This window comes from Grampus griseus, assembly GCF_964374135.1.
Source record: "Grampus griseus genome assembly, chromosome: 1".
Lineage (NCBI taxonomy): Eukaryota > Metazoa > Chordata > Mammalia > Artiodactyla > Delphinidae > Grampus > Grampus griseus.
This window is the reverse complement of record NC_139017.1, coordinates 72,226,609-72,252,447: the sequence shown is the minus strand read 5'-3', so window position 1 is coordinate 72,252,447 and position 25,839 is coordinate 72,226,609. Positions and strand designations below refer to the sequence as shown.

At 51.5% G+C, this 25,839-nt stretch overlaps 1 protein-coding gene across 2 annotated transcripts in view; it reads right to left on the bottom strand.

Annotated features, from left to right (window-relative positions):
• KCNN3 (potassium calcium-activated channel subfamily N member 3) overlaps positions 1-25,839 on the bottom strand; it is a 180,702-nt gene that overhangs the window by 104,173 nt on the left and 50,690 nt on the right. For both annotated transcript variants that reach the window (XM_082650005.1, XM_082650004.1), the window contains exon 2: positions 25,196-25,291. In XM_082650005.1, coding sequence (XP_082506131.1) covers positions 25,196-25,291 — 96 coding nt within the window. The remainder of the gene's footprint in view (positions 1-25,195; positions 25,292-25,839) is intronic.

Below are 25,839 nucleotides of genomic sequence, written 5' to 3'. Positions count from 1 at the left end.
AATTCTTAGGAAGAAGCGAGCACTGGCAATAGCTAACAGTCAACCCCACTCCTTTGCTGCCCAGCATCAGGCCCAGAGGACTCACCACGTATCACCGCTTAGCCTCAGGACTGGTTTGAGAACACAGGAAGGTAGCGAGGGAGGGAGGGAGAGCGTTGGGTATGCACATGCACCAGGCCCTAAGCCAGGGACTTTGGCATCACTAGCTTGTCTGGTCCTCACCATAGCCTGGGCGATACCATTATAGCCACTCACAGACCAGAAGAGCACGTTAGTAACAGCCCCTGGGAAGCAGCAAGTACCAAAGCAGGAAATAAAGCCAACCCTCCTGACTCCAAGTCTCCCACACTGAAGAACCTGGTGGAGGTTAGACGTCAGGCCTCCTCTCTGTGACTATTAATCAGGATATACCCCAAGTGTAATTGATGGCAAGAAGACACCGCTAATTCAGGAGCAGCCTCTGGAGGAAGCATTGTTTACACTAATGGAATAATAAGAGCGCTGAAAAGTGCTAATGCTTACAGAGCGTTTCCTAAGGGTGAAGTAGACTCAGCGCTAAGCACATCACAAGCGCTCTCCGGTTTTATCCTCACAAAAACTCAGTGAGTAGGCACTGATACTGTACCCACTTTGCAGATGAAGAGCCTGGGGCTTAGAGAGGCAAAGTACTTGCCTGAGGTCGTGCAGCTAGGAAGTGGTGGAGCCAACATTTCAACCCTGGTCTCTCTAACTCTAGTCATCCAGTCCCACCATCTCGCCATACCCTGGGCAGGCTGGTGAGACTACTGGGATAAATGAACATTTAATTATATGACACTAACATTTATTATATTAATATAATATTAACCATATGCATATATCCAAAGCATACTATATACAGTGATTCATACCAATACAGTATTTAGAATATGATCAAACTGAGATGGAAAGAGGTGAGTGCTCTCCAGTCTCAGCCAAGCACTGACACCAAATGGATCAGGTCAGTCTCTGGGATTAGGTCAAAGGCTCAAGGTCACTGTCACCCAGTGGGGGAATGCACAGCGGTGCCAGGCATTTGCCGCTTTCTGGTTGGGGGCCTCTGAGGACCACCCCTGTGAACCATCCAGACAGTGTCGCCAGAGCCTCCAGGGAGACTCCAAGCCCATAAAGTGAGGCTGTCCAGGGTCACCTCCCCTCCCCTGCATAAGTTCATAGAGGAATTCAGCTGTAAATGCTGTAAAGAGTGGCAGGTAGAAGGGCTTAGCTCCTACTGAGGCAAGAGAGAGCCTCTACTGTCTCACTCTGGAACACGCAAGTGCCCTGGGAGGGGGAGACTTGTGGCCGACGGTGAGTGGGTCATGGCCTGCAGCTCCTGGTCGGCATGGTGCCCTCACCCCTCAAAGGATCAGGCAGTGAATGCAGGACCTGGGAAAGGTCACCGAGATTACTTCCGCAGCTGGATTTAAAATGGCTTTGAGTGCTGGCGTATCCAGGGCTCTGCACCCCAGATGGGGAGACAGCCACCCCACGTGCCTTTTACAGTCTGGACAGTCCTGGGCCCATCCCTTGACTTGTTGGCCCCTCAACCACTTCATCTGTAAATAGAGGCTAAATGCCAGTCTAGGCGTGTGGCTTGTATGTGGGAGACAGCTTTGCAGAGCCCTGAAAAAATGTAAGGGGATTTGACTTCACTATATGGGGTCCCAAAGTCATCACTGTCATCATGCTGTTTTGGATGATTTCATTGGCTATGTTCTTACAAAATGGACCATACAAGCAGCTCACTCTGAAATGAAAGGAGGGCCTTGTCCCTCCCTGTGCCCTGACCCAGCCCATAGCAGACCACACCACTGCCTGGAATCATGAGTGACCACCTCCCCTGCTGAAGAAGCTGTCAGTTCTCTTATTTGTCCATCCATTCAATTGCAGGTAGGTATTTATTGAATCCCCACCGGGGCAGGGCCCTATGCTGGTGTTGGTACACCACAGCTGAACTCCCTTTGTCCTTGCAGAGCTGCTTCTCTACTAGAGGACACGGACACGGAAGCCAGAGGACCGTGGGTCAGGGGACCCAAACCCTGACCCAGGAGATGAGCGCTCAGGGCCAGGGGCTGTTATGGAGCCCAGTGCAGAGCTCTGGAGCTGGCCTTGTTATAACCGGCTGGGACGCAGGACCCACAGGGAAAGCAGACATCACCCAGCCCTCTGCAGACCAACCCTGGCAGCTCCTTCCTGGGCACCAGTTATGATGCCAGCCAGTCTGAGAAGTGGTCTTCCCAAGGGTCCAGTAAGCAGTTATCCCTTCCCTGGACTCCAGGCTTTACCAAGAGAAAACTGCAACGAGGAAACAGATTAAGACTCTACCCACAGGGCTTCCCTGGTGGCGCAGTGGTTGAGAATCCGCCTGCCAATGCAGGGGACACAGGCTCGAGCCCTGGTCCGGGAAGATCCCACATGCAGAAGAGCAACTAAGCCCGTGTGCCACAACTACTGAGCCTGTGCTCTAGAGCCTGTGAGCCACAACTACTGAGCCCACATGCTGCAACTACTGAAGCCCGTGCGCCTAGAGCCCGTGCTCCACGAGAGAAGCCACCGCAATAAGAAGCCCGCACACTGCAACGAAGACCCAACACAGCCAAAAATAAATAAATAAATTTATTTAAAAAAAAAAAAAAAAAAAAAGACTCTATCCACAGAGCTGTCCTGGGCCCAAGCTGGCCGGTAGATTCCAACCTCCAGCTTCCTCTCTGATATTCTGAGAGTGACCAGCAGAAGAGGGCGGGGAAACACCCTCACCCCACACAGAGGAGGCCCTTCCATTTTACATGGAAAGCCCTGCTTCTTTGCTCTCTGTTCCTGACTAAAGAGAACCATTTATCTTGGCAAAATGGGAGAAGACCCTTTATATTCTGAAATGAAGTGTCAGCATGCAATGACAGTTAAGGTCCCAAGATACCCCCAGAGTCACTTTTTATTCTTTTCTATCCACAATCATTAGGGGGAAATCTCTCTGCAGCTTCTGTAGAACCCATTCACTGGAGGGAAATAGATCAATGAGAAAACCCCAGCCCTGAGCAGCTGTGCTGACAGCTCTGAAGCAGGTACATTCATTCTTCCCTGGAGCCCACGCCAAAAGGACAAAGGACGCTCGCTCCCACCTCCTGAAAGAAGAGCTGGCCCAAAAAGTTCCTTAACTAGATATCTATTTCTTATCTTTTATACAGCAAGAACAAAATCTCTTTCTGAGAGTGACATATCTTACACTCACTTCAAACAAGCACAGCTTTTGCCACTTATTTTTAAGTGCACTTGCCTGCTAAAGCGAGAGCAAAAAAATCCAGGGGGGAGAATAAGGCAAGATGGCGGAGGCACAGCTGCTTCCATAGCTGGCATCTCCAGCCAACAACTGCCGGACCTGGAAAAGGTCCCTGAGAAGAGCCTGAAGAGCTGACACGCCAAGAGGATGTGCAATCCAAGTGTGAAGAACTTGACCTCTGGTGCTCCATTTGCTTCCACCAGAGCCCAGGTGCTCCGAGGATGCTCATGACGGCCAGGTGCGAGGGGTAGGCACGTGGGCACCAAAAGGGGAAGGGGCTACAGCCACGAGAGCAGGGGAATAAGAACATAGCTCAACATTGATTCACTTGTTCATTGATCCTGCAATTATTAGCACCTACTGTCTCCAGGCACTGACAGTGGGGGTGGGATGAAATTAAAGTAGCAACAAAACGAATAGCAGTTACCACACTGAACTCATACCCTGTGCCAGACACTCTGTCAAGTGCTTTCTGTGCATTATTTCATCTAATGGTCACACCAAGCCCTTAAGGAAGGTAATAAAGTGACTCTGCTTGTAGACAAGGAAATTGAGGCAGAGAGTTAAACCTCTAGCCCAAGATTATATAGCTAATAAGAGGTAGAGTTGGATCTATACCAGACCCACTGTGTCTCGGCTGGAGAGGGACTAACCATCGATGTGTATCCCGACCTGGTCAGTACGAACAGGCAGTGCTCACCCAAACCTGCGCAGAGAAGCACAGGATACTGCCCCGTGTCCAGGAGCTCACTCGTCAGCCCGGAAGGAGGAGAGTTTGCATAATTGCAGGGAGGCGGGCGGGTAAGATCTAGTCCGTGTTCAGTGACCACAGGCAGCTGGCCTGGGGCAGGACCCAGGCAGCATGGAGGCCAGCCACACTGTGGTGCCTTGAAATCCAGGCTCAGGGGTTCGGCTTTATCTAGAAGTCACCAAAGGGTGAGAGTGTGTGAAGAGAGGATGACTTACTCAGAGTCATGTTTTCGGAAGCCTACCAGCTGCAGGCTACCATTCATAACCCTGAGAATATAAGGCAAAACACAATATCTAGAATATTACAGAAAAAAATAGGATCCATTTATTGAAATGTTCTAGCCACTGTGAGGCATCAGACTCAACCCTAGGAAACCTGTGTTTGCCTGCAGGGCTCCACCTGCTGACTCAGGCACGCATGGGGCCCCAAGACCATGCCACTGGCCCCCCGGGTTTCCTCTGGCTGTCACTCGGAGGCTTCTTCCTTGGCCTTATTCTCTAGTCTCTTCACATAGGTGTTCTGACCAGTTGGAAGGGAGAGCCTGTCTGTCTTTGTGAGGGCCCTTTCCCTGTACATGACACGTCATGGCTCTGCCCTCTGTCCCATCTCACCAAGGCTGTGAAGTGCCTCTTGTTGGGCATGGAGCCCTCCCTGTCATGCTGCCTCTGCTCCAGCTGTACCACGCTGGGCTTTGGGCCCTGGCCAGGCCCTAGGAAGTGGCTCAGTAATCCCCCTGGGCCCTACCCACCAATGAGCCCGAGGGTTTTTCTTCCCTGTGCAGATTCCTAGAGACTCCAGTGGCCGGGGAACAAAAAGGGACACTACTGACCACCAGCAAGGCACATGGATAGATTAGCAGGGCGCCCCAGGCAACTGCAAACATTTTGCCACAAGTCAGGTCAGGGCTGTGGCTGAAAGGTCAGCAGCGTGGAGCAGGCTGCCCCAACAGAGGTGGGGTCTAAATGATGTTTCTGACAATAAAACCCTCTGAGCTGCGGGTCAGAATTGACGCCTGTCATTTCGGTAATGATCTGGTATCATTACTGGCTCGCAGTATAGCCCCTATAAACACACTCATCAACATCTGTCTGCCCGAGACAGGTGATTTTCTTCAAAACCAGAAAACCCACAAGCCTATCAAGCATTCGCCGCACTGTCCTCAACAGGCAGACAGGAGGTTTTTGGCCTCTGAGCCCATATTTTACAGTAAGAACCCAAGGAGGGTTGAGTCCTGTTTCTAAGCATGTTCAACCAGGCGGGATGGGAAAGGTGCCAAGGGGCAACTCAGCCCAGTGTTGGTGCACAGCTGTTCCCACAGCTGGCAGATACGCTGCAGCTGCAGGCCAGCAACAAGGGCCAACACTGAGCAAGGAAGCCCCGAGCCAAGAGAGGGGCGTGGGTGGAGGCACAGGCCATTGGGCTGGAGGGGATGGGAGGACACTTTCAGGTCCGGGAGGACTCCCCTCTGAAGAGCCTCTCCCACCAAGGATTCGCCCTCTCCTTTCCCACTAACCCTGCGGCCACCTTCACAACCAAGCTTCTCATCCGGGCACTTTCTATCCCTCTCCTTGGGGGTTTTAAGCCCAAGCCTAGGGCTTTCTGAGCAACTCCAAACTCCACGTTAACTGCTGCCACTGCCCTCCCCGACCACACACACCCACCCCCTCCATCCCGCCCCCCCACCCCCATTTGCATGACAAGCCCTCCTTGGACTCCAGCTGCAATCTGGGATGGTAACCCTTTCCTGGCAGGGAACCAGCCCCTACTTCAGGGGCAAGTTCTCCCATCAGGGGCATCTTAAGCAGAAATTGGGACATATTAATGCATTCACTAGTCAGCACTAACACAATTGACCTGAATTCACAATTCACACAACTAGTCTAAGTGTTACACACCAAACTTCACAAGTGTAGACAGTAGGGACAAAACCCATTACGATTTTTTTAGTGCTTAGAATTCACAATACACTTCCCATCCGTGGTCCCATTGAATCCCCACATCATGGATGCCCCTATCCTTCTCATCCCTTAGCAATTTGGTTCAAACTTTTCACACTGTATTACGAGTTGCCCACCTGTTTGGCTCCTTCTCAATACCCCTCCCTCCCTCCCAAGACCATGAGCTATTTGAGGGTAGGAAACACTTCTTACTCTTTCCTGTTCTGGCACCGAGTAGGTCATCAGTGTTTGCTGAATACAATTGAATCCCACAGGGCTAGGTTAAGAGAACAGGGGAAGCAAGAGTAGGAATACTAGCAAATACCTATACAGTCTTCCCACGTGCCAGACACTCTTCTGATTAATCCTTTTACATAGATAAAATCATTAATTCTCACACCAACCCTAGGTAAGTACTATTGTTATCCCTATTTGTTTTGTGTGTGTGTGTGTGGTACGCAGACTTCTCACTGTTGTGACCCCTCCCGTTGCGGAGCACAGGTTCCAAACGTGAGGCTCAGCGGCCATGGCTCACGTGGCTCATGTGGCTCACGTGGCTCACAGGCCCAGCCGCTCCGCAGCATGTGGGATCTTCCCGGACCGGGGCACAAACCCGTGTCGCCTGCATTGGCAGGCGGACTCCCAACCACTGCGCCACCAGGGAAGCCCCCCTATTTGTTTTTAATAGAAGAAATTGAGGCACACAGATAGAATAACTTGCTCCAAGCTCACAGCAGGAACTGGCAGGGCTGGAATTTGAACCCAGACAGTCTGGTTCCAGAGTCTGATCTCTAATCAGACTCCATATACACTGCTTCTCAAGTTGAACTGATGCAGACTCCCTAAGAAACAGTGTATTATATTTTCTTGGGGAGACCCTTCATAGAAATGTAACATGTGTAATGGGGAAATTAATAAAATTCAATTCTGCAGACAGCCATGCGGAAGGACACAAGAGACACAGAAGGAAAGTACGCTTTGTTCCCAAAGGGGAAGGTCCTCTGTGCATAGAAGATGCCGCTCTATACATAGCCAGGGTGCAAGGGGGGCTGCCAGGAAGAAACAAGGGAGACATGGCCATTCTGGGCAAGGGCCCAAGAGCAAAGTCCTGGGGGTGGGAGGGGTGTGTCCTGGGCATGGTCACAAGAGACTGTACATAATTGTAGGGGGCATGGTTGTGAACCATGATTAGCTCAAAGCAACGATTCCCACACTCTGCTGCACTTTAGAATCACCTGGGGAGCTTGGCAAAACCCCTACACTCAATGCCTCCCCAGAGCAATTAAATCCCAATCTCTGGGGGCGGGACTCAGACACCAGTATTATTTTGAAGCTCCCTGGGTGATTCCAACATACAGCCAAATTTGAGGACCACTGGTTCAGTCTATGCAGTGTTTTTCATAGAGCAGTCTATTCTTCCATTAAGGACTAAAATGGCATGGAGGGCTTCAGACTGGGTTTGCTCCTTCCATCTGCCCTCCCCCAACTTTGGAAGGCTGTGTGGGGCCATTTTGGGGGAATGTGTTTTCTCTGGTTTCCTGGGAGCCCTTTAAAATGAAGGCAGGTTTTAGATAGTGCAGCTCCAACTCAAATTCCAACCTTGCCACTTACCAGCTGCATGAGTTTGGGCATGTTATATAATATCCAAGCCTCGGTTTCCTCATCCACAAATAGGGGATTGTGGTAGATGGAATAACGGCCCCCCAAATGTCCACATCCTCATCTCCAGAACCTGTATGTTACATGGCAAAGAGGAATTAAGGATGCAGATGGATTAGGATGGCTAATCAGTTGACTTTAAAATAGGGAGATTGGGCTTCCCTGGTGGCGCAGTGGTTGAGAGTCCACCTGCCAATGCAGGGGACATGGGTTCGTGCCCCGGTCTGGGAGGATCCCACATGTCACGGAGCGGCTGGGCCCGTGAGCCATGGCCGTTGAGCCTGCGCGTCCAGAGCCTGTGCTCTGCAACTGGAGAGGCCACAACAGTGAGAGGCCCGCGTACCATAAAAAAATAAAAATAAAAATATATAAAAAATAAAATAAAATAGGGAGATTATCCTGGTGGATACAATGTAATCATAAGGGTCCTTACAGGTGGAAGAGGGAGACAGGAAGAGTCAGTGTCAGAGTGATACGATGTGAGAAAGCCTTGGGCAACTGTTGCAGGCTTTGAAGATGGAGAGGCAGACAGCTTCTAGAAGCTGGAAAAGACAAGAAAATGAATTCTCCCCTAGAGCCTCCGGAAAATGCAGCCTTGCTGACACCTTGATTTTACCTTAGTAAGACTCATCTTAGACTCCAGAACTGTAAGATAATAAATTTGTGCTGTTTTAAGTCACTAAGTTTGTGGTAATTTGTTACAGCAGCAGTAGGAAACTAATACAGGATGGATGGGAATAAATCGGGGATAGTATGAAGATTAAATGAGATAAGTTTTGAAAAACTTGTAGCACTACTCTTAGTGCTTTGCAATTATTAGTTGCTGTTATCACTTTTACCACTACCATCCTATCAGGAAGCTGCCACCTCCTGCGTTCTGTGTACCTGGCACGGGCTGCCCACTCTCTACCCACCATCCCTGGATCCACTCCCCACTCCCGAGGTGGCTGAGTGGTCCCAGGCTCTACGCATCAGTAAGAGGCTTTGTGACCTGGGTCCAGGCTCGTGGGAACCGGCCGGTTTTTCTTGGACAGAGCAAGAGGCTCCCTAGAGCCCCGTGATGCCCATTAACACAGCACAGACCAGTATTTCTGCTTCCTGACACTGTTCATGAGAATCAACAGGAAATGGGGCTGGGTGCGGAGGGGGAGAGGTTTGGGAAGGTAGGCCCCCAGGGAGTCTTCCTGACTACCAGCTAAGAAAGCACCATAGGAATGGTCAGCAAGGGCCTCAGAGACTTACTCTAAAGGACTAAAGGTGTCCAGCACCTCAATAGCTGTGGGTAGCAGGCAAGAGCTGGACCACCAGGCCAAGAGCAGAGGGCTTGGGTTTGGCAAGGAGGGTCCAAAATTCAATCTCCATCAAGCCCCTTGTTTGTGCCAGGCTCTCGTGGGCCCTTTCCCCCAGCTCTTGTAGCTGATGTTCACTATACTCCTTGTGGCCATTATGATCCCATCATACAGAGGGGGAAACAGACTCAGCGATCTGCCTGAGGTCACCCGTTAGCAGCAGAGCTGAGATTCTAACACTAGAATGCTCCACTCCGTACCATATCTCATTTTCTTTTCATAAAGGTCCAGTTAATATTTTAGTCATTATTGATTTAATCCTGGGACCATGAGAACACAGCTAATACAGACAGTTAATCGGTATTTATACCTTGAAATGGGCCAGCCATGAAAATGCAGAAGCTTCAAAAACTACAAACAACTAAAGAGTGGCTTGAAGGAAATCTGGTCCCAGAGGAATAAATCTTGTGTCAGCTCGGGGTTGCCATAATTGCAGTTCTACATAATGATCACAAACCTGGGTTTCACGTGGCCCCTGAAGTGGACCAGGCAGGTGAGGAGAGGCTCATCCGCTCCCCACCGTGGGCGCCCAAGAACTCCCACCAAATTAGAACGTGTACCAGCCCTGGGAACTAAATTTATCCTGAAAGGACACCCAGATCAGAATGTTCTCTGCTATAAGATATCCTGTCCTCCTCTCTTTTGCCAGAGCCAGGGAGTATCGGCTGTCAATTCAGCCCTGTCAATTCAGCTTGAAAGCCACACACACGTGATGCCAGCCCACAGCGATAGGCACCACATGTTTAGATACGAAAGACAGGAAATGTTGCAAGAGCGAGAAAGGAGAGCCAGAGAAGATGGAAGAGAAGGTAGAAAGAGGCAGGTTTAGATGATGCTGATAAGAGGGTCGTAAAGAAACTGAGAAGAGGAAATAAACGGCACTGGGGCCGGGCAGCTGTGGCAGGGTCTCCCGGGATAAGCCATCAGGGGCACGAGAGCTACGGTGGGGTCCTGTTCGAAGTCAGCGGCTCCTTTACAAGCTTCAGGCAGCACGTCTCCTCCATTTCCCCAGCGTCTGCACCTTTCAAGCCCACTACAAACTGAGAAGCTCCCACGTCAGCCTCGAATGATATCACTGCTCCTGCAGACGACAGCCAGGCCTTGGGGACAGGAGCCCATCCTGCCAGCACTCCAGAAGGGTGGCCATTCCCGCCACACCCCCTCCCCGATCCCACAGGCAGAGGAAGGACACGAACTCCCTGCCTGGGGGAGGCCGCTGGGGAGCCTGGGTTAGGGGAAAATGAGAGAAGAGCAAAACTGTAAAATCCTGAGGTTCTTGTAAATCTCATCCGTGCAGTTAAACATCTAAGAATATCCGACAGAACAAGACAAACTCGGGCTCCCCAGGAGGCCCGGGCTCCCAGTGGGGTCGTGTTCCGTTAACAAGATCACAGAACCTCAGATTCTGGAGGGGTATTTTTCCATTCCTCTCCCTCTCGAACAAGAGCGTACCAGGTTGCTGTCGTCTTTATGTCTAAAGTTCCCCCAAGGAAGGAGCTTTTCAACGTTTTCTCAAGCTCAATGCTATGCTTTAAAGTCAGAGTAGGTGCTTAAGCTTGCAGAGGGGGCGGGTTTCCACCGTAATCTCCGCAGTCCTCCCACCCCCAGCTCCACCTCTTGGTCTTAAAGCTGACTATTGACGGTTTCTCAATCTTAGGTAAAATGCTTTGCTAATGCAACCTGGGGATCAATTCTCTGGCCTCCCTGTCCCCCGCATCAGATTGCCATCCCTGAGCCCTTTCTGATGGACAGCTAGGGGCTGCTAACATTGTAGACAAGGATGCCTAATCTCTCCTGATCCTACTTGCTAGGTTCTGGGTCCAGGCTTTCTTTTTATTTTCGCTTCTTAGCACTGCCTTTATGACCAACTGCATCTCTCCCATTCCCCAGAAGCCCTGAGCTTTCCCAGCTCTCCACATCTGCTCCAGCGGGTCCCCTCCCCTAAAGCACCCCTCACCCCACCTGCACCTTCGAAACTCCGCCCAGCTTTCAAGGCCCATCTCAAATGCCCCAGAGGCAGAGGCCTCGCTAGTTCCCACCCGTGAGGAAGGCCTTGCTGTACCCACGGCACCTGCGCTCCCAGCACCTGGCAGCCCAGGTCCGTGAGTATTGAGTGCTTATCTCCTCATTAGATCCCAAGCCCATTTAGGGCAGGGACCTTGCAGTCCGCATGGTGCCAGGCTCAGAACAGGACCTTCAATAGCTCCGTGTCAGATGAATTATCACCTTTTGTCCAGTCCTCAGGGGAGGTGGAGAGCAGTTGCTATTTCTAACAGCAGCAGGAAGACAAATATGGCCCTGCCCAACCCCCCTTCATCCCCCACCATTCCACGCACACACCCAGGGGTGGCCATTTCTCTTTGCTGTCACATCAATAAGGTTTCTAGCATATTTTAGCAAGAGGCACCAGAGAGAGCTGGGAGGAGTCTTGGAGAGCACTTAGCTCCCCGCCCTGGTTGCACAAATGGGGGACCTGAGGGCCACGAGGGGCAGGGCCAGGGGGCACTCACGCAGCAGACCGGCGTCAGGGGCGTACCTGTCTCCCCAGCCAGTCTCCCATGGAGCTGCCTCGGGTACTGAGTTCAGAGGCTGCGGCTGCTCTGCACCTGGCGATGGCTCCACCACGGCTGGTCACTGATCTCTGGTTGTGGCTGTGAGCAGTGCAGCCACAGGTTGGCAGTCACAGCCAAGTCCAGCTGCTGCAGTGAGAGTGGCTTCAGAAACGCTGGAGCCCCGGGGGCATGTGGCTGTCCGGCAACACTCTCCCGTGACACAGCCTGCTGGGGCAGCGTTGTGACAACCCAATCCTGCCAGGTGGCCAAGCGCCCACCTCACCCTTTCATTCACAGACCATTGAGCAGCACAGAGGCAGGTCCACCCGGCAGCTCGCAGCTCTATCCCGCACCAGAGCAGCACTCAGTAAACACTTACACGATGTGCTTGCACAGCCGGACTTATCTGGCGGGTGGGTTAGGAGGGAGCATAAAACCACAGCCTATGGGGAGGCCACAAAATATTTAGAATGAGAAAGATTTGCAAAGCCTTGAATTTCTTCTTCTCCATTCCTCCTGCCTTTAATCCAACAAAAGGAAGTTTATTTCCCCCGATTCCATTTCTGCTTCCACATTTGTATCAATGGCTTGGATGAAGCTATCACAGTCAGGCTCATCAAATGTGGGAGGACAGGAAGCTGGAAGGGCCCCAAACATGGGCTGCTGAGTGAGATGCTAAAAGACCCGGACAGATTAGAACAAAGGGCTGAAACCGAACGAACTCAGGGAAAAGGAACAGAGGCAAACGGCAGGTGCAGCTCTCGTCCCCAAAAGCCAACTGGACAAGCAAGGGTGGGAGATCAGGGGCAGGGGGTGAAGGCCTGTGGCTTGGCAGCTCCGTGAAGAAGACAGAGGGCTTTAATAAACATTCCACTCCATGTGAACTAACAGGCTGCTATGCAAGTCAGGGGCACTGGCTGTCTTTGGCTGCAGTAACGGAATGAGAAAGCAGGTAGGTGGTCCTCTGTCCTGAGCAGCTCACACCGCTGGGCAGGTGCAGAGCAAGGGCACTGAGCAAAGGAGTGGGGGCAGGACGGAGACAGGGCTCCTAACAGTGCCAGGGAAGCTGGGAATGTTTCATGCGGGCAGAAGAAAACCCTGGGAAGTCCTGTGCCCAACCCAGGGGGGCTTGGGTAGGAAGCTGTTGGCCCCTTACCACAGGGGCAGTCAGGATGAGGAGGAAAGAGGTGTGGGGAAACTGAGGGGGCTGCTGAAGCCTGACCCACCCCGGCCACTGGCGGCCCAAGGCTCAGTGTCCAAAGGGAAGACCAGACGCAGCCCAGATAGGCGTTGGCTGGTCCTGAGGGCCAGGCGACTGGCAGGGAAGCAGGAACTAGCCTCTCAGAAGCCGGGGGGTGGGGAGAGGGCAGAAAAGAACAAGACCCAGTATGGGGCCCAGCCAGGCAGCCAGGGCTTCGAAGAAGGCTCTAGCCAAGCAGGAATCAGGAGGGGAGGCAGGGAAACCAAAGCATCATCCAGTCCTGATGGCTGGGAATGCTACCTGGGGTTGGCAAGCTCCCAGCTCCCTGAGGGTGCTGGACCTCATCCTTGGGGTAGGCCCGGGACCCAAGAGGAAGACAAGAGGGAAACCAGGATAAGGAAGCGATTTCTAACAGGCAGAGGAGCCACCCCAGGGCAAAACAGAGGCTGGAGGTCCCTCCTGGAGGTGCCGCTGGGGCTGAGGGCCCCGGGCGCTACCGCAGGATTGCTGTTCTGCCCTTGGCTTCGTCATGTGAGCCCTTGCCCTGTTTTGGAGGGGAGTCCCCATGGCTGAGCCCAAATTCCAAGCTGCCTTCTGGTACTGCAGGAACTAGGGGCAGGAGAGACAGACCAAGGATGGAGCTCTCCCCCCAAGTGAAGCCTAACAGGCTTGGAGACAGCCCACTTGAGTCCAGCTCTGCCTTGCACCAGGCACATGACCTTGGCCACATCGCTTACCTTCTTAGGCCTCAGTTGTCTTATCTATAAAACAGGGATAGTAACAGAATTCCACTCACAGGACTGACATGAGGATTCATTGAGACCATAAAGGGCACAATTCCCGGCACATATGAGATCAAAAATAGAGCCTGTCATTATTATCATTTGTGGAGTTACAAACCTTTTTCCAGATCTAAACTTGGAATCAGAACCTGGGCCTGTGATATGAGGATGTCGGGACAGGGTGAAGGCAAGTTCGGGGGATGCTGGTAGGGGGCGGTGTATGAACAAAGTCCACCATACTCAGAGAGGCACCCACACCCACGAGCCATCAGATGACTGAAGGTCACATAAAAGTGACAAAGTCAGCTCTGGAGACGGATGGAGGTGATGGTGGCACAACAACACGGATGAACCTAACCACTGAACTGTACGCGTAAAAATGGTTAAAACGGTAAAATTTTACATGATGTACATTTACAATAATTTTTTAAAATTTTTGATGGCAAAGTCACAACTTGGCCCCAGGTCTACTGACCACCAGCCCAGGGTCCCTCCCACCCACGCACCAGGTTTGTATTGGTGATATGTTCAGAGGAAATGGAATTCTGCTGGATTGAATTATATTGAATTCTTTAATTCAGAGATAAACTCGGCACAGTTCATCTCTTTTCCAATTACTGGGTTTGGGAGAATTTGAGCAGTGGTGATTTTGCATCTTTTCTCTTAAAAGCAAAAAGACGCGACTTCAGCTTCCTGCTGAACAGAGACTAGAATTATCAGAATTTTCTTGGTCTTATAAATGCAATGAAAATGGTAAGGAAGTCTCCAAACACTAAAAATTCTACCATGCCTTCCAATTTCCCAAATCCTCAGAGAGTCAATTATCTTTAGCCCAGATTTAGAATCATCACACTCCCACTATGTACAACCCCCTTTATTGGCACTGCAGGGACAGTCACACAGACGATTAAGAGAAAGCATGGCCCTTGCGGAGCTTATAACTGAGCACGATGTTTCTTAATCAGGAGGAAGCCCTGGAACCCTGTGGTGCTTTCCAAACACACATCCCCAGGCAGTGGGGTTCACTAGCCTGCGGGGCCCACACATTGCACAGGGGATCTGATGCCCATCCCTGATGGAAAACAGAAGAGATCATCACCTGAAAATAGTAACAACAATAATACAAAATAGAATGAATTAACTCTGAAAAAGTCACGGACGGTACACAGCGGCACTCTCAGGGAAACAGAATTAAGCTGAACACTCGCTCCCCAGTGACTCTGAAGAAATGGGAGTTTGTATTCATGGAAGGAAGCTGGAACTGAGCGCTGAGGAAGGGAACACGGTCACTGACTTTAATTATCCTAAAAGCTTTACGATGTCTGACCAGCTTATATTTGTAAGAGACTTAAGAGGAGTCACCTTTAAACTTTAGGATGTTGGAGCCAAAGAACTGTTCTTTCGATTGTTTGCTATTTCAAGTTCAAGGCTATATTAAGGGGACAGCCAGCTCCCTTTCTGGGCAGAGAAGCAAGGCAGTTAGGAGAAGGGACAGTTTGCTGGGACAGTCCTGCACGAGGGCCTCCTGAATGCATACTCTATCAGTTCTTGTTATCAAAAACCGTTCATAACTACTCTCCCTACATTTTTGTCTCCTTGTCACTGAGCATCCTTCAGGCATGGAATCCTGGATACAGTCAGAGGCCCCAGAGATCATCTGATCCAATCTGCCTACTTTACAGATGACAAAACTCGGGTTGAGAGAGAAGGAGCTCATCCAAGCTCGCACGGTGATTGGTACCCCAGACAGACCAGGCTACAGGTCCCTCGCACTTTGTAAAGGGGGCAGAGACTTGCTAGGTAGAAGCGCCTTGGATGGGGCAGGCTCTCGGGCTGTTTCTCTCAACACTGTCATTCACTTAGCTGCCCATGTTGGACAGTGATCTCTTGTACCCCTGAATTACAGCAGAAGCTTCCTGAGAAGCTTCCTCAGCCCCCCCTCACTTCCCAAGGTGCGGACGGTGTGTGGTTTCCAAGGTAACACACAGCTTGGTGGATTCAGCCTTCCAGCGCCACCTCATCCGGCACCAGCAGGGGAGGAGGAGTGGGAAGGGAGGTGACACCACCTCCCCATTTACAAACACTGATTCCTCCCGAAACCAGTTTCCCCTCTGTCCCACTGCCAGGGTTCAGGGCAGAGGACACCCCTGACATCCTGGAGTCCTGGAGCTGAGGAAGCTTCTGGAAGACTTGGCAAGAGGCAATTGCCCGGAAGTCAATGGAGCCGCAGGCAGCTGACTCCGGAAGTCTGGGACCGGCCCTCCCGGCTGGGGCAAGTCTTAACATGCCCAGGGCAACAGTTTTCACACCTGTTAACAGACACAGCACATGCTCTGTCAAGAAGCATGACACGGGATGACATTTCCAACTGACAAAACAGAAAGTCAACACAGGCAGCTAAGAAACAGCCTTGCTGCTCCCCCAGGCACGCCAGCCCCGTGGGCTCTGGGGCCCGGAGAAAGCAGCGGGAGGCCATTGCCCCTAGGGAAGGGGCAACGTGGCAGGAAAGCCCTCTCTGGGGCAGAAAGGGTTAAAGCCAAGTGTTCAAATATTTAGCAAATAAAACCAAAATGTCATACGGACACTGCCAGGGCTGACGTGGTAACCATGGCAATCCATGGCCAGCCACAGATCTGAGAGTGAAGAGGCTCTGGGACTGAGGCCTGGGACAAGAGGAGATGAGAGGATGGTGGGGAGGGTCACAGAGGGCATGGCCAGCCCAGCTCACAGGGGGCAGCCCGCTGAGACCCTTGACCCCTCACGATGCACAAGCCAGAGCTGTGGACTTCAGGCCAGTCTCTCAGTCTTACAGAGACTCAGTTTTCTCTTCTATGGAGCAAGGGGAATAAATCAGCCTGTCTGCCCCTCAGGCTTGTTGTTCATTCATCTGGTAACACTTATTGAATCCCTGCTATGTGCTGGGTGCTCTTGGTTGTGGGACAGAGCAGTGAATCCAAGTCAGCCTCCACCACCATGGACATACGGCCGGAGCCGGTGCAGGTGAGATACAGTGTCAGAGCCCATGTCCAGCCAACTCCTAGAAGGGGCGCCTTGCCCTGGGAGTGGGGGCAGCCAGAAGGGTTCCTAGAGGAGGAAGCATCTGTGCTGAACCCTAAAAGTCAAAGAGGTGAAGTCAGGCAGGCAAGAGGTCTGACAAGACATGTGAAAACACTCCAAAAACTACAAAGCACTAGACAAGATGAGGTGACACCGTTGTCACCGACGTGGTTGCTAACGCGTCATCCTCTCAGCTTTCTGTCTTTGGAGGGTAGTCTGACAAGGACTCATGGCGTTTGGACTGAGCAGCTACTGACCGCCTCTTTCCTCCTTTCTCTCCAGCTGTACAGGGGCAGGTGGGCCGGTGGGAGGGCAGGCGGCGACCTCAGTTGATGCACGGTGGCCTAGCCAGGCCCTGTCCCCTGGACACACCCCCATTTCCAATTTCCCTCATGTGCTGCCATCTGTCTAGGGAGTGTTCATTAGCATGGAGTAGGAGATGGCCGTGAGCTCAGCAGAGGAGGCCGCCATCCAGAATTTTCCTGTCAAGCCCTGTGGTCCTGGAGCCACCCTGGGGGCCTAGAGTTCCCTCCTCCTCTCTGTGCAGCACACCTGGGTTAAGGAGCTCATGTCCTCAGACCTAGCAGGCTGAGAGGGCCATCTGGAGGTCTTGGGATCTCAGGGGTCCCCAATCTGCTCAACTCTAAAGGAGTCCCTTGGCCACTGGCCCATCTGTGAGCCCAGTGAAGGCGATTCAAATCCATCAGCCAACCAGCCAGGGACAACCTTAGGAAATATCTACCGGGGGCCTGCAAGGACAGAGATCCCAGCCCCACCAGGGTAAGGCAGCTGCCATCTCCCCTGGAGGACAGACACACCTTCCCTTCTCTTCTCTCTCATGCCCCTGAAATGCTCCAGGCCAGTTTCATCCCAAACATACACAAGGCCTCTGCTCCCAGTGAATACATGGCTTGGTTAGAGCCTCTTCTCTCCATGAGAGTTGCCTGGCCCACTGTGACCACACGGTATTTCACACACACCTCATACCTGGGGCTTATCAGCCTGGGTCACAGTGGATCAAGGTCTAGGACAAGCAGCTTCCAAAGGTAGGGACTGGGTCTGAATTATTTCTGGATTCTCAATGCCTGACACATAGTAGTCCTTACCTTACAGATAAGTTCAGGATATGGCTTGAGCCCACTTTCTTCTATAGGGAGAAGGGAAAGTGAGAGCACAGAGCAAGGCTCAGCCTGAACCATCGAGTCCACTCCCTGATGGGAAGACGCCCCTGACTCATTTAGCAGTGGGCCCCCAAGGCATCTGGACCAGTGACACCTCCTGCATTCCAGATGCCCCTGTTCCTGTGACAGCAGGTTATACATACCCAGGAGGATGCTCCAACCTATGGGACCATCATGCCATGGCATGTGAGCCTTTTTGCAGTGTGAGCTGTCTCTTGAATATAATTTATGTCCTACAATTTGAAGTAATTTCCCTGTCAGCTGAGAACTCTATTGCTATTTAATAAAAATATCCACTTTTACACATCTAATAACTTAAAAGTCTCCCCTTTTATTGTTCTCCTATGTTTCAAATTCATGAGGTTGAAGACCTATATTTTGTCACTATAGTTATATTTCTGTCAGATTTGAAGTGGACTAGAAGCCTCTGGAGGCCCACACCAGATCTTGATCTGATTGATGCTTTCTACTTTGAATATGGCCAAAAACCACAGACTGAAATTAATGATCTATAAGTTCCCATCCACACACTGGATGATGGGAAATCTGCCACTGCCTATGTCCTATCCTAGGTTCACAGCAGTCCCTCCATTTTAATTAGACAAACATTAATTGAGCCATGCTGTGTGCCAGGCACAGTCCTGCAGCTTCCTGCCCCTGTAGCTTCATTAAGGACACCAAGGCTCGCTCCCCCTCCCCATCCCCCCATCATGTCCCCCAGGCTCTGAGCCAGGGCACTTCCTCCCTGGGGCACTTGATCCCTTCCCCTCCTGTGTGCTCCTGGACAAGAACCTGGCCCCTGGTTATTTCCTCTCGCTCTCAATTGGCTTCTTCCTGACAGCTGCGAGACATATGCAGTCTCTCCAGGCTACACAAGCAGACCAACATCCCTCCCTCAGCACTGTGTCCTCTCCAGCTGCCACTCTGCCTTCCCTCGATTCACAGCCAAACTTCTTAGAAGACTGGCCAGTATTCAGTGTCTCCATGTTCCTCACCTCCTACTTGGTCCTCCCTTCCCCTTCCACTGCCCTGTGACTGTCACTCCCAGTGACTGTGCTGAGGAAGGACACAGTGACCTTCCCACAGCCTGGTGCAAAGGACCAGTGGGGTTCCCAACTCCTTGACCCCCCTGTGGCATAACCGACACTTCCTTCTCTGTCCCGGCTTTGTGACTCCCTCCCTTTGGGGTCTCCTCTGACCTCCCTGACTTCTCCCTCTGGGAGAAGTCTGATGTCCTCTGATGTCCCTCTGGGGACCTGTCCCATGCCTCCTCTCATCCCACTGCTCCCTGCTCATCTAGGCCTATCCTCTGCATCACCAGCCTGGAGGCGTCTGGATGCCCAGCCCCCAAACCTCAACTTCCAAAACTAACCTGGTCATCATTCCCCACCTCAGCCTCCTTCTGCGGTTTCAACTATAATGAATGGCACTCCCAGCCACTGAGTTACCCTAGCAACTGCTGGACCCCTCCTTTCCCCACAGACAGTACCTCCAACTTAATAACTGACCAAGTCTGGTCAATTCCACTTGTTCAACATCTCTTATGCACAGTCTCTCCTGCCCTGGCTCTTGTCTTACCCTGATTCAGGGTGTCACCATCCCTCATCTCGACCATGGAAACATGCTTCCAATTAGTCTTCCTGCCTCTGAAATTGGCCCTTGCAACATTTGCCATGCTGCAGCTAAAATGCAGATCTGATCATCTCTCTCCCCTGCCTGAACTCCTTCCATGGTTCTCCCTGCTGCCCACAGGACAGTTCCAAAACTCTTCAGCAAGGCAGATGAGTTCCTGCTGGTCCTGCCATGCTCCAGAGTAGACCGGCCCCACTGCCCAGGACCTTGTCCTGGAGGCGTTCTGAATGCACTCTGCAGTTTCTCATCTCAGGGCCTCTGTTCCTTTTGAGACTTCTGCCTGGGATATCCTTTCCATGCTGTGAGCCCGGCAAATACGTCCTCATTGAAGCTGAGGTGTTTTGCATGTATTATCTAATTTGATCTGCACAACAACGCTGTGGTGAGTACTATTATTAGTCCCATTTTGCAGAAAGGAGATAGACTAAGAAGCATTCAGTAACTTGCTAAAGGCTACCATACATACTACAATGTGACAAAGAACATGATTTGAACCCAAGCTGGGCTACTCTAAAATCTGTGTTCTCAGCCTCCTTCTGTCCTGCCTTCCAGGATGGCACTAAAGACATTAGAGCCATGGATTCACTCAACACTGGCAACCCCCTGGAGAAGCAAAAGTGATTTCAGGGTTTCCAGCACAGAGTACTGGGCCCCTGTCCCAGGCTCTGCACAGAGTAGACCCTCGTTAAGTACACAATGAATGAATGAATGCACTAGATGGGTAAGAAGGGTAGAGGAGGGAGGATATTGGGGGAGCAATAAAGTGTTCAGTGTCTCACTGGTCAGAATGGCCATCATCAAAAAGTCTACAAATAATACATGCTGGAGAAGGTGTGGAGAAAAGTGAACCCTCCCACACTGTTGGTGGGAATGTAAATTGGTGCAGCCACTACAGAAAACAGAATGAAGCTTCCTTAAAAAACTAAAAGTAGAGTTGCCATATGATCCAGAAATTCCACTCCTGGGCATATATCCAGAAAAGATGAAAACTCTAATTCAAAAAGATACATGCACCCCAATGTTCACAGTGGCACTATTTACAATAGCCAAAACATGGGAGCAACCTAAGTGTCCATCAACAGATGAATGGATAAAGAAGATATTATATAGACACACAATGGAATACTAGTCAGCCATAAAAAAGAACGAAGTAATGCCATTTGCCGCAACATGGATGGCCCTAGAGATTACCATACTAAGTGAAGTAAGTCAGAGAAAGACAAATATCATATATCACTTATATGTGAATCTAAAATATAATACAAATGAACATATTTACAAAACAGAAACAGACTCGCAGACATAGAAAACAAACTTATGGTTACCAAAGGGGGAATAAATTAGGAGTTTGAGATTAACAGATATACACCACTACATATAAACTGTATAAACTGTAAGGGCCTACTTTACAGCTATACAGGGAAATATATTCAATATCCTGTAATAAACCATAATGGAAAAGAATCTAAAAAAGAATATATATATAACTGAATCACTTTGCTGTACACCTAAAACTAATACAATGTTGTCAATCAACTATACTTCAATAGAAAGAAAGAAAAGAAACAAAGAGAGAGAAAAGAGAAGAAACAAAGGGAGACAGAAAGGGGAAGGAAGGGAGAGAGGAAGGGAGGGAGGGAGTTACATGTTGAGCTAGGGGTGTGCTGATGGTCCCTAAAACGTGAGTCTGCAGCCTGGGGAGAGGAGGTTTGCACTGGTGATCTGTGATCACCAAACCACAGGAATAAATGGACTCTCCAAGGGAGAGTGCAGTTTTCAAAGTTTTGATAAATAACACAACAACCAATGCATTTTGCTTTTCATTTCTTTCCAGGACACGCTAGCCTGAGGAGAACAGATGCCCGGGCCTTTGAAGGCTCCGTGCTCCAAGATGCCAAGAGAAGAGGAGACCAAGGAGACACGGGGCAGCCATCCTCAAACGACAGGGGCTGCCTCGTGGGAAACACAGGCACCTCTTTTCCCTACTCCAGAAGAGAGGCGGGCTGAGTGGAATTTTCAGAGAGGCCCGTTTCCTCTCAGTGGAAGGGCAGACTTTCTAGAACTCACACTGCCCAGCCAGGGAGAGCCTCCCTCAAGAGGCAGTGAGTCCCGGTGACAGGCCGGCCCACAGAGGCTGGAGGGGCCTCCTGCACTGGTGAGGGGTGCGCCCCCTCCTGTCACCTCTGAGGACCTACCGAGCCTCAGGTGCATGACTTGAAGCCAGAGTTTGGTTGAGAGGTTCCCAATAATGTTTCAGAGTCTTCTTTCTCAAAAACACAAGTTGTCCAAACTAATAACAAATACGAACACTATTCTAGAAGGTACGCCTAGCCTCCTGTGTGTGCTGGGCCAGGGCCAGGGCCAGGGGCCTGGATGTGAGCGACTGGGGCAGGGCTGGGGGGAGGTGGAAACACGGTCATCTGGTTCCTGCTAAAATTTAGCCAAGTGACCATTAACTGGTGTTGATGAGGAAGTGACGAGCATATCCTTAACACAGGCCCCTGACTTCACCCCACGGAGGAGAGGAGCCATACGCTCACCCTGCCCTACTTCCCAACAGATAAGCAGCAGCTGGCCTTTCCCTACTGAAGAGGCTTTCCAAGCGTCCCCTCTGGATCAGCACCGGCCATCACGCTTGGGATAACCCTCCCCCCACTCTCAGGAAGCAGGTCCCCCAGACGGCGGGCACCAACCGCAATCAGAGAATTACAGAATCGGGAGGGGAGGGGGGCGGGACGGGTGCTCAGGGTCCCCAATGAACAGATGTGGAAACTTGAGGCCCACGACCACAGAGCTGAGTCATGGTCTAAAAGGCTTTGGAAACCAGATAGCTTGAATCCAGCATTCTTTCATTCAAAATATGCCCTGCAGACACCTGCTCTCTGTCAGACACCGTGGGTCCCTGGAAATACAAAGATTAACAGCGGGCTTCCCTGGTGGCGCAGTGGTTGAGAGTCCGCCTGCCGACGCAGGGTTCGTGCCCCGATCCGGGAGGATCCCAAATGCCGCAGAGCGACTGGGCCCGTGAGCCATGGCCGCTGAGCCTGCGTGTCCGGAACCTGTGCTCCACGGCGGGAGAGGCCATGGCAGTGAGAGGCCCACGTACGGCAAAAAAAAAAAAAAAAAGATTAACAGGATCATTGTCCCTGAGGGTGGGGGAAAGGATACAGAACAGCAAATCACAATATGGTCAGGTGAGTGCATACAAGGGTCCTGCTGACTGTCTGGGCCCAAACCGTTCCCATTTCCCTCTGGCAGGAGAAGGTCCCACTAGACCTTTCCAGAAGAAAGAACTTCACTGGACAGGTAAGAGGCACCGAGGGAGCCAGGTTCTGGTGACTCCCCACGTGACAGTGGGCCAGGGAGGATAAGGGGCTGGGCGGCGGGAGCTGAGAGTGCAGGAAGGGCCAGGCTAGAGCAGGGAGGAAGTCCAACCACCCGCCAGTACCGGGCAGTTGTGACAGTGACCATCTGGTGGGCACAGCTTGTACCTGGACGAGGTCCAGCTGGAAGCAGTGGGACAGAGGTCACAGGAAAGAGACCAGTTTCCACTTCATAAAGGCCCACTCTGCACTGTCAACTGTTACCCCCCCTGCTTATGAGTTGGGTGATATGACTTCCATACTTCAGATGCGGAAACCGATGCAGCCCAGAGAAGTTGTTATTGGCTCAAGGTCATTCAGGCTGAAGTGTCTGAGCCAGGATTTAATGCCACTGACTTCACTTTGTTTCTCCAAACTGTGAGTGTCAGGCCGAGACAAGTGACTGAAAAGCATCCTCTGCTGCCCATAATTAGGGTGAAGCAGAGACTGGCTATGAGCTGAGGATGGACAAAGTGTGCCCAGCGAGGTGCTAGCCTATCAGCATCACGGCCCTGCCACCAGGCCAGAACTGAGGTCACAACTGCAGTTGGGTGGGATCAGGTCTGAGAGCCAAGGCTGCAAGCCCTAGAGGGAGGTGGGGTAGAACCCCAAGAGAATCAGAGGGAGGGATGCCTGGCTCTTCCCATCCCAATGCCTGGAGTGGAAAGCAGCAGCAGTCAGGTTGAGTGGAACCGTCGTGCGGGTGTGAGGCTGAGATCAGCTCCTCTCCCCTCCCTCAAGCCTGGATCACAGATGAGTTCATGACTCTGCCTTTTTCTCTGGCCTGTGCAACCCCTCTGCACAGGTCAAGGTGATACACAGTAGTATAGACGCCCTCTAGATGAGGGTTCAGGGGCTCAGAGAAGTTGAGGAGATACATGGGTCCCACAGCTGGTTTGGGGTGGGGTGAACCCAGCCTGGAGCCCCGACTGTGACTCATGGTCCTGTCTCTGATCCTGGCCCGTTCCTCCTGCCTGTACTCCTGGCTCCTTTCTGGGGTTGACTGGACCACGGTCTGGGTTAAAGCCCACCTGCGTTGCCCAGGTCAGACCCCACGAAGGAAGCTGCTTGGTGGTGTCTGGGACTCTCAGCCTCCCCACACCTGTGACCCCCCCAGAGATTAAACAGTCCCCACCTTCTAGATTAGTGTCCTCTGGTTATCAACAGAGTGGAGGTAAGGTGGCCTGGAGCCAGGGCTCCCACACCCAGGCTAGCCGCAGAGGTCCGTGACACCCAGCGGCAAAGCAGAGCCCCTCCAGGAGCAGGAGACACTGGCCCATCTCTGCCTGTGCAGCCGCTCAGCCCAGAAACGCTGAGTGACAAAAGCGATGAGATTTGAAGTGTTTTACAGTTTACAGAGCTCTCTCATACACTCCCCATTCATCCTCACAACGACCCATAAATGGCAGAATAAAACCGCCATGTTCCAGACGAGGAAAAGTTCACATGTTCCAGTCCAGAAAGGTCTCAGGGCTGGCCAAAGACACGCTGTAAGAAGAGGTCATGGGCGAGACTCGGCCCCAGCTTTTCTGACTCTGAGTTCTGGTCTTTGTCAATTTCTTGCCTGCTGCCCAGATGTGGATCTATCTGTGCTCCTCCAGCCAAATGACAGGAGTTATATTTAGATGCGTATGCATGTGAGAAAAAACATCTGGATACTTTAGAACTACCCAGGGCCCCAGCAGAGCAGGTCAGCCTGAAGGGCCCAGTGAGAGGGAGACCCATTGTCATGAGAAGATGCTACAGATATGCTCACTCCTGCCTGCCCTTCCCAGCCCAGGTTGAACCATCCTCCCTACATCGGCCAAACTGGAGTGCACCCCAGAGGTTAAGCCAATACCTCTCTGGGTGCCAAGTGACTCCTGGACAGCAAGAAACAGAGGCCCCTTCAACTCCAGCAGCTTCTATTCTATCTAGAAAACGTCTCCTCCCTGGCAGAGTCCCATGGGAGTAAAGTCTACACCAGTCAGAAATACAGATTCCCGGTGGTATCTGGTGCAGTGTGTGTGTGTGTGTGTGTGTGTGTGTGTGTGTGTGTATGCAGGGGCACAGCAGGCAGGTCTGTTTCACTTGGGGGACTCAGTGGCTCAAGTTCAGAAAGGATTCAGCAAGAGATAGAAAGGGCAAAGCAAGTCTCACCGTAGAATGGTGCAGAATGAAAATTCTAAGCAGGACTGCCCCCCAACTCATGAAGTCGTGTTTGCCTCTGGGATCCCCACTTGAAGATAATGTCACAGTTGTTCTAAAGCCACAGGGCAGCCTCACAATTCCCTCTCCCACGAGGGTCCAAACCAAAAGAGAAGATCCACAATCTCAGATACCTTTTGCTGAAATCACCCAAGTAGCTACTGAAAGGGTAGGTTTGGGAGGGGGGACGGGCTCAGCCTGGAGCAAAGGAATAGCCCCTGCATGAAGGGGTGTGGGCGAGGGCACCTACCTGGACTTCACGTGTGTGATAGGCGATGATCAAACCCAAAAGGATGATGGTGGACAGACTGATAAGGCATTTCAGGGCCAGTGAAAACATGGAATCCTGCAGGAGAAAGGGAAAGAGAGGATTAGGGAAATCCGGGAGGGAGCATCTCATTTTACTCTGAGGCTGTGTTAAGGGGTGGGGGTGAGGGGCAGTGAAGGCAAAGGAAAGACTGTCACCAGCGCCTCCTGGGAGCAGGATACAGCACAAAGGTAGCCTGAGCCCCGAAAGTACCTTGGGCTGGGCCCTGGGCCGGCTCCGTCTCAGCAGCTGCCCTCTGAGCCTCTGTTTTCTAGGGTTAAATCATATTTGCATTCCTGTGATGAACCCTGCTTGGGCGTGATGTATTCTGTTTGTTATACATGCCTAGACTCGGTTTGCTGATGTGTTGTTTAGAATATTTGCCTCCATGCTCAGAAGTCACATGAACATAATTCTTTTCGATGCTGCTGTTATATGGTTTGGGCATCAATACTGTGCCAGCTTGAGCCTCCCTTTTCTCTTAACAAACCTGAACCAGAGGCTTCCGAGGTCCCTTCAATCTCTGACAATGCAGAGTTCTTTCAGGAATGAATGAGAATGTCCTGGCAGCAGCTCTCATCTCCCGT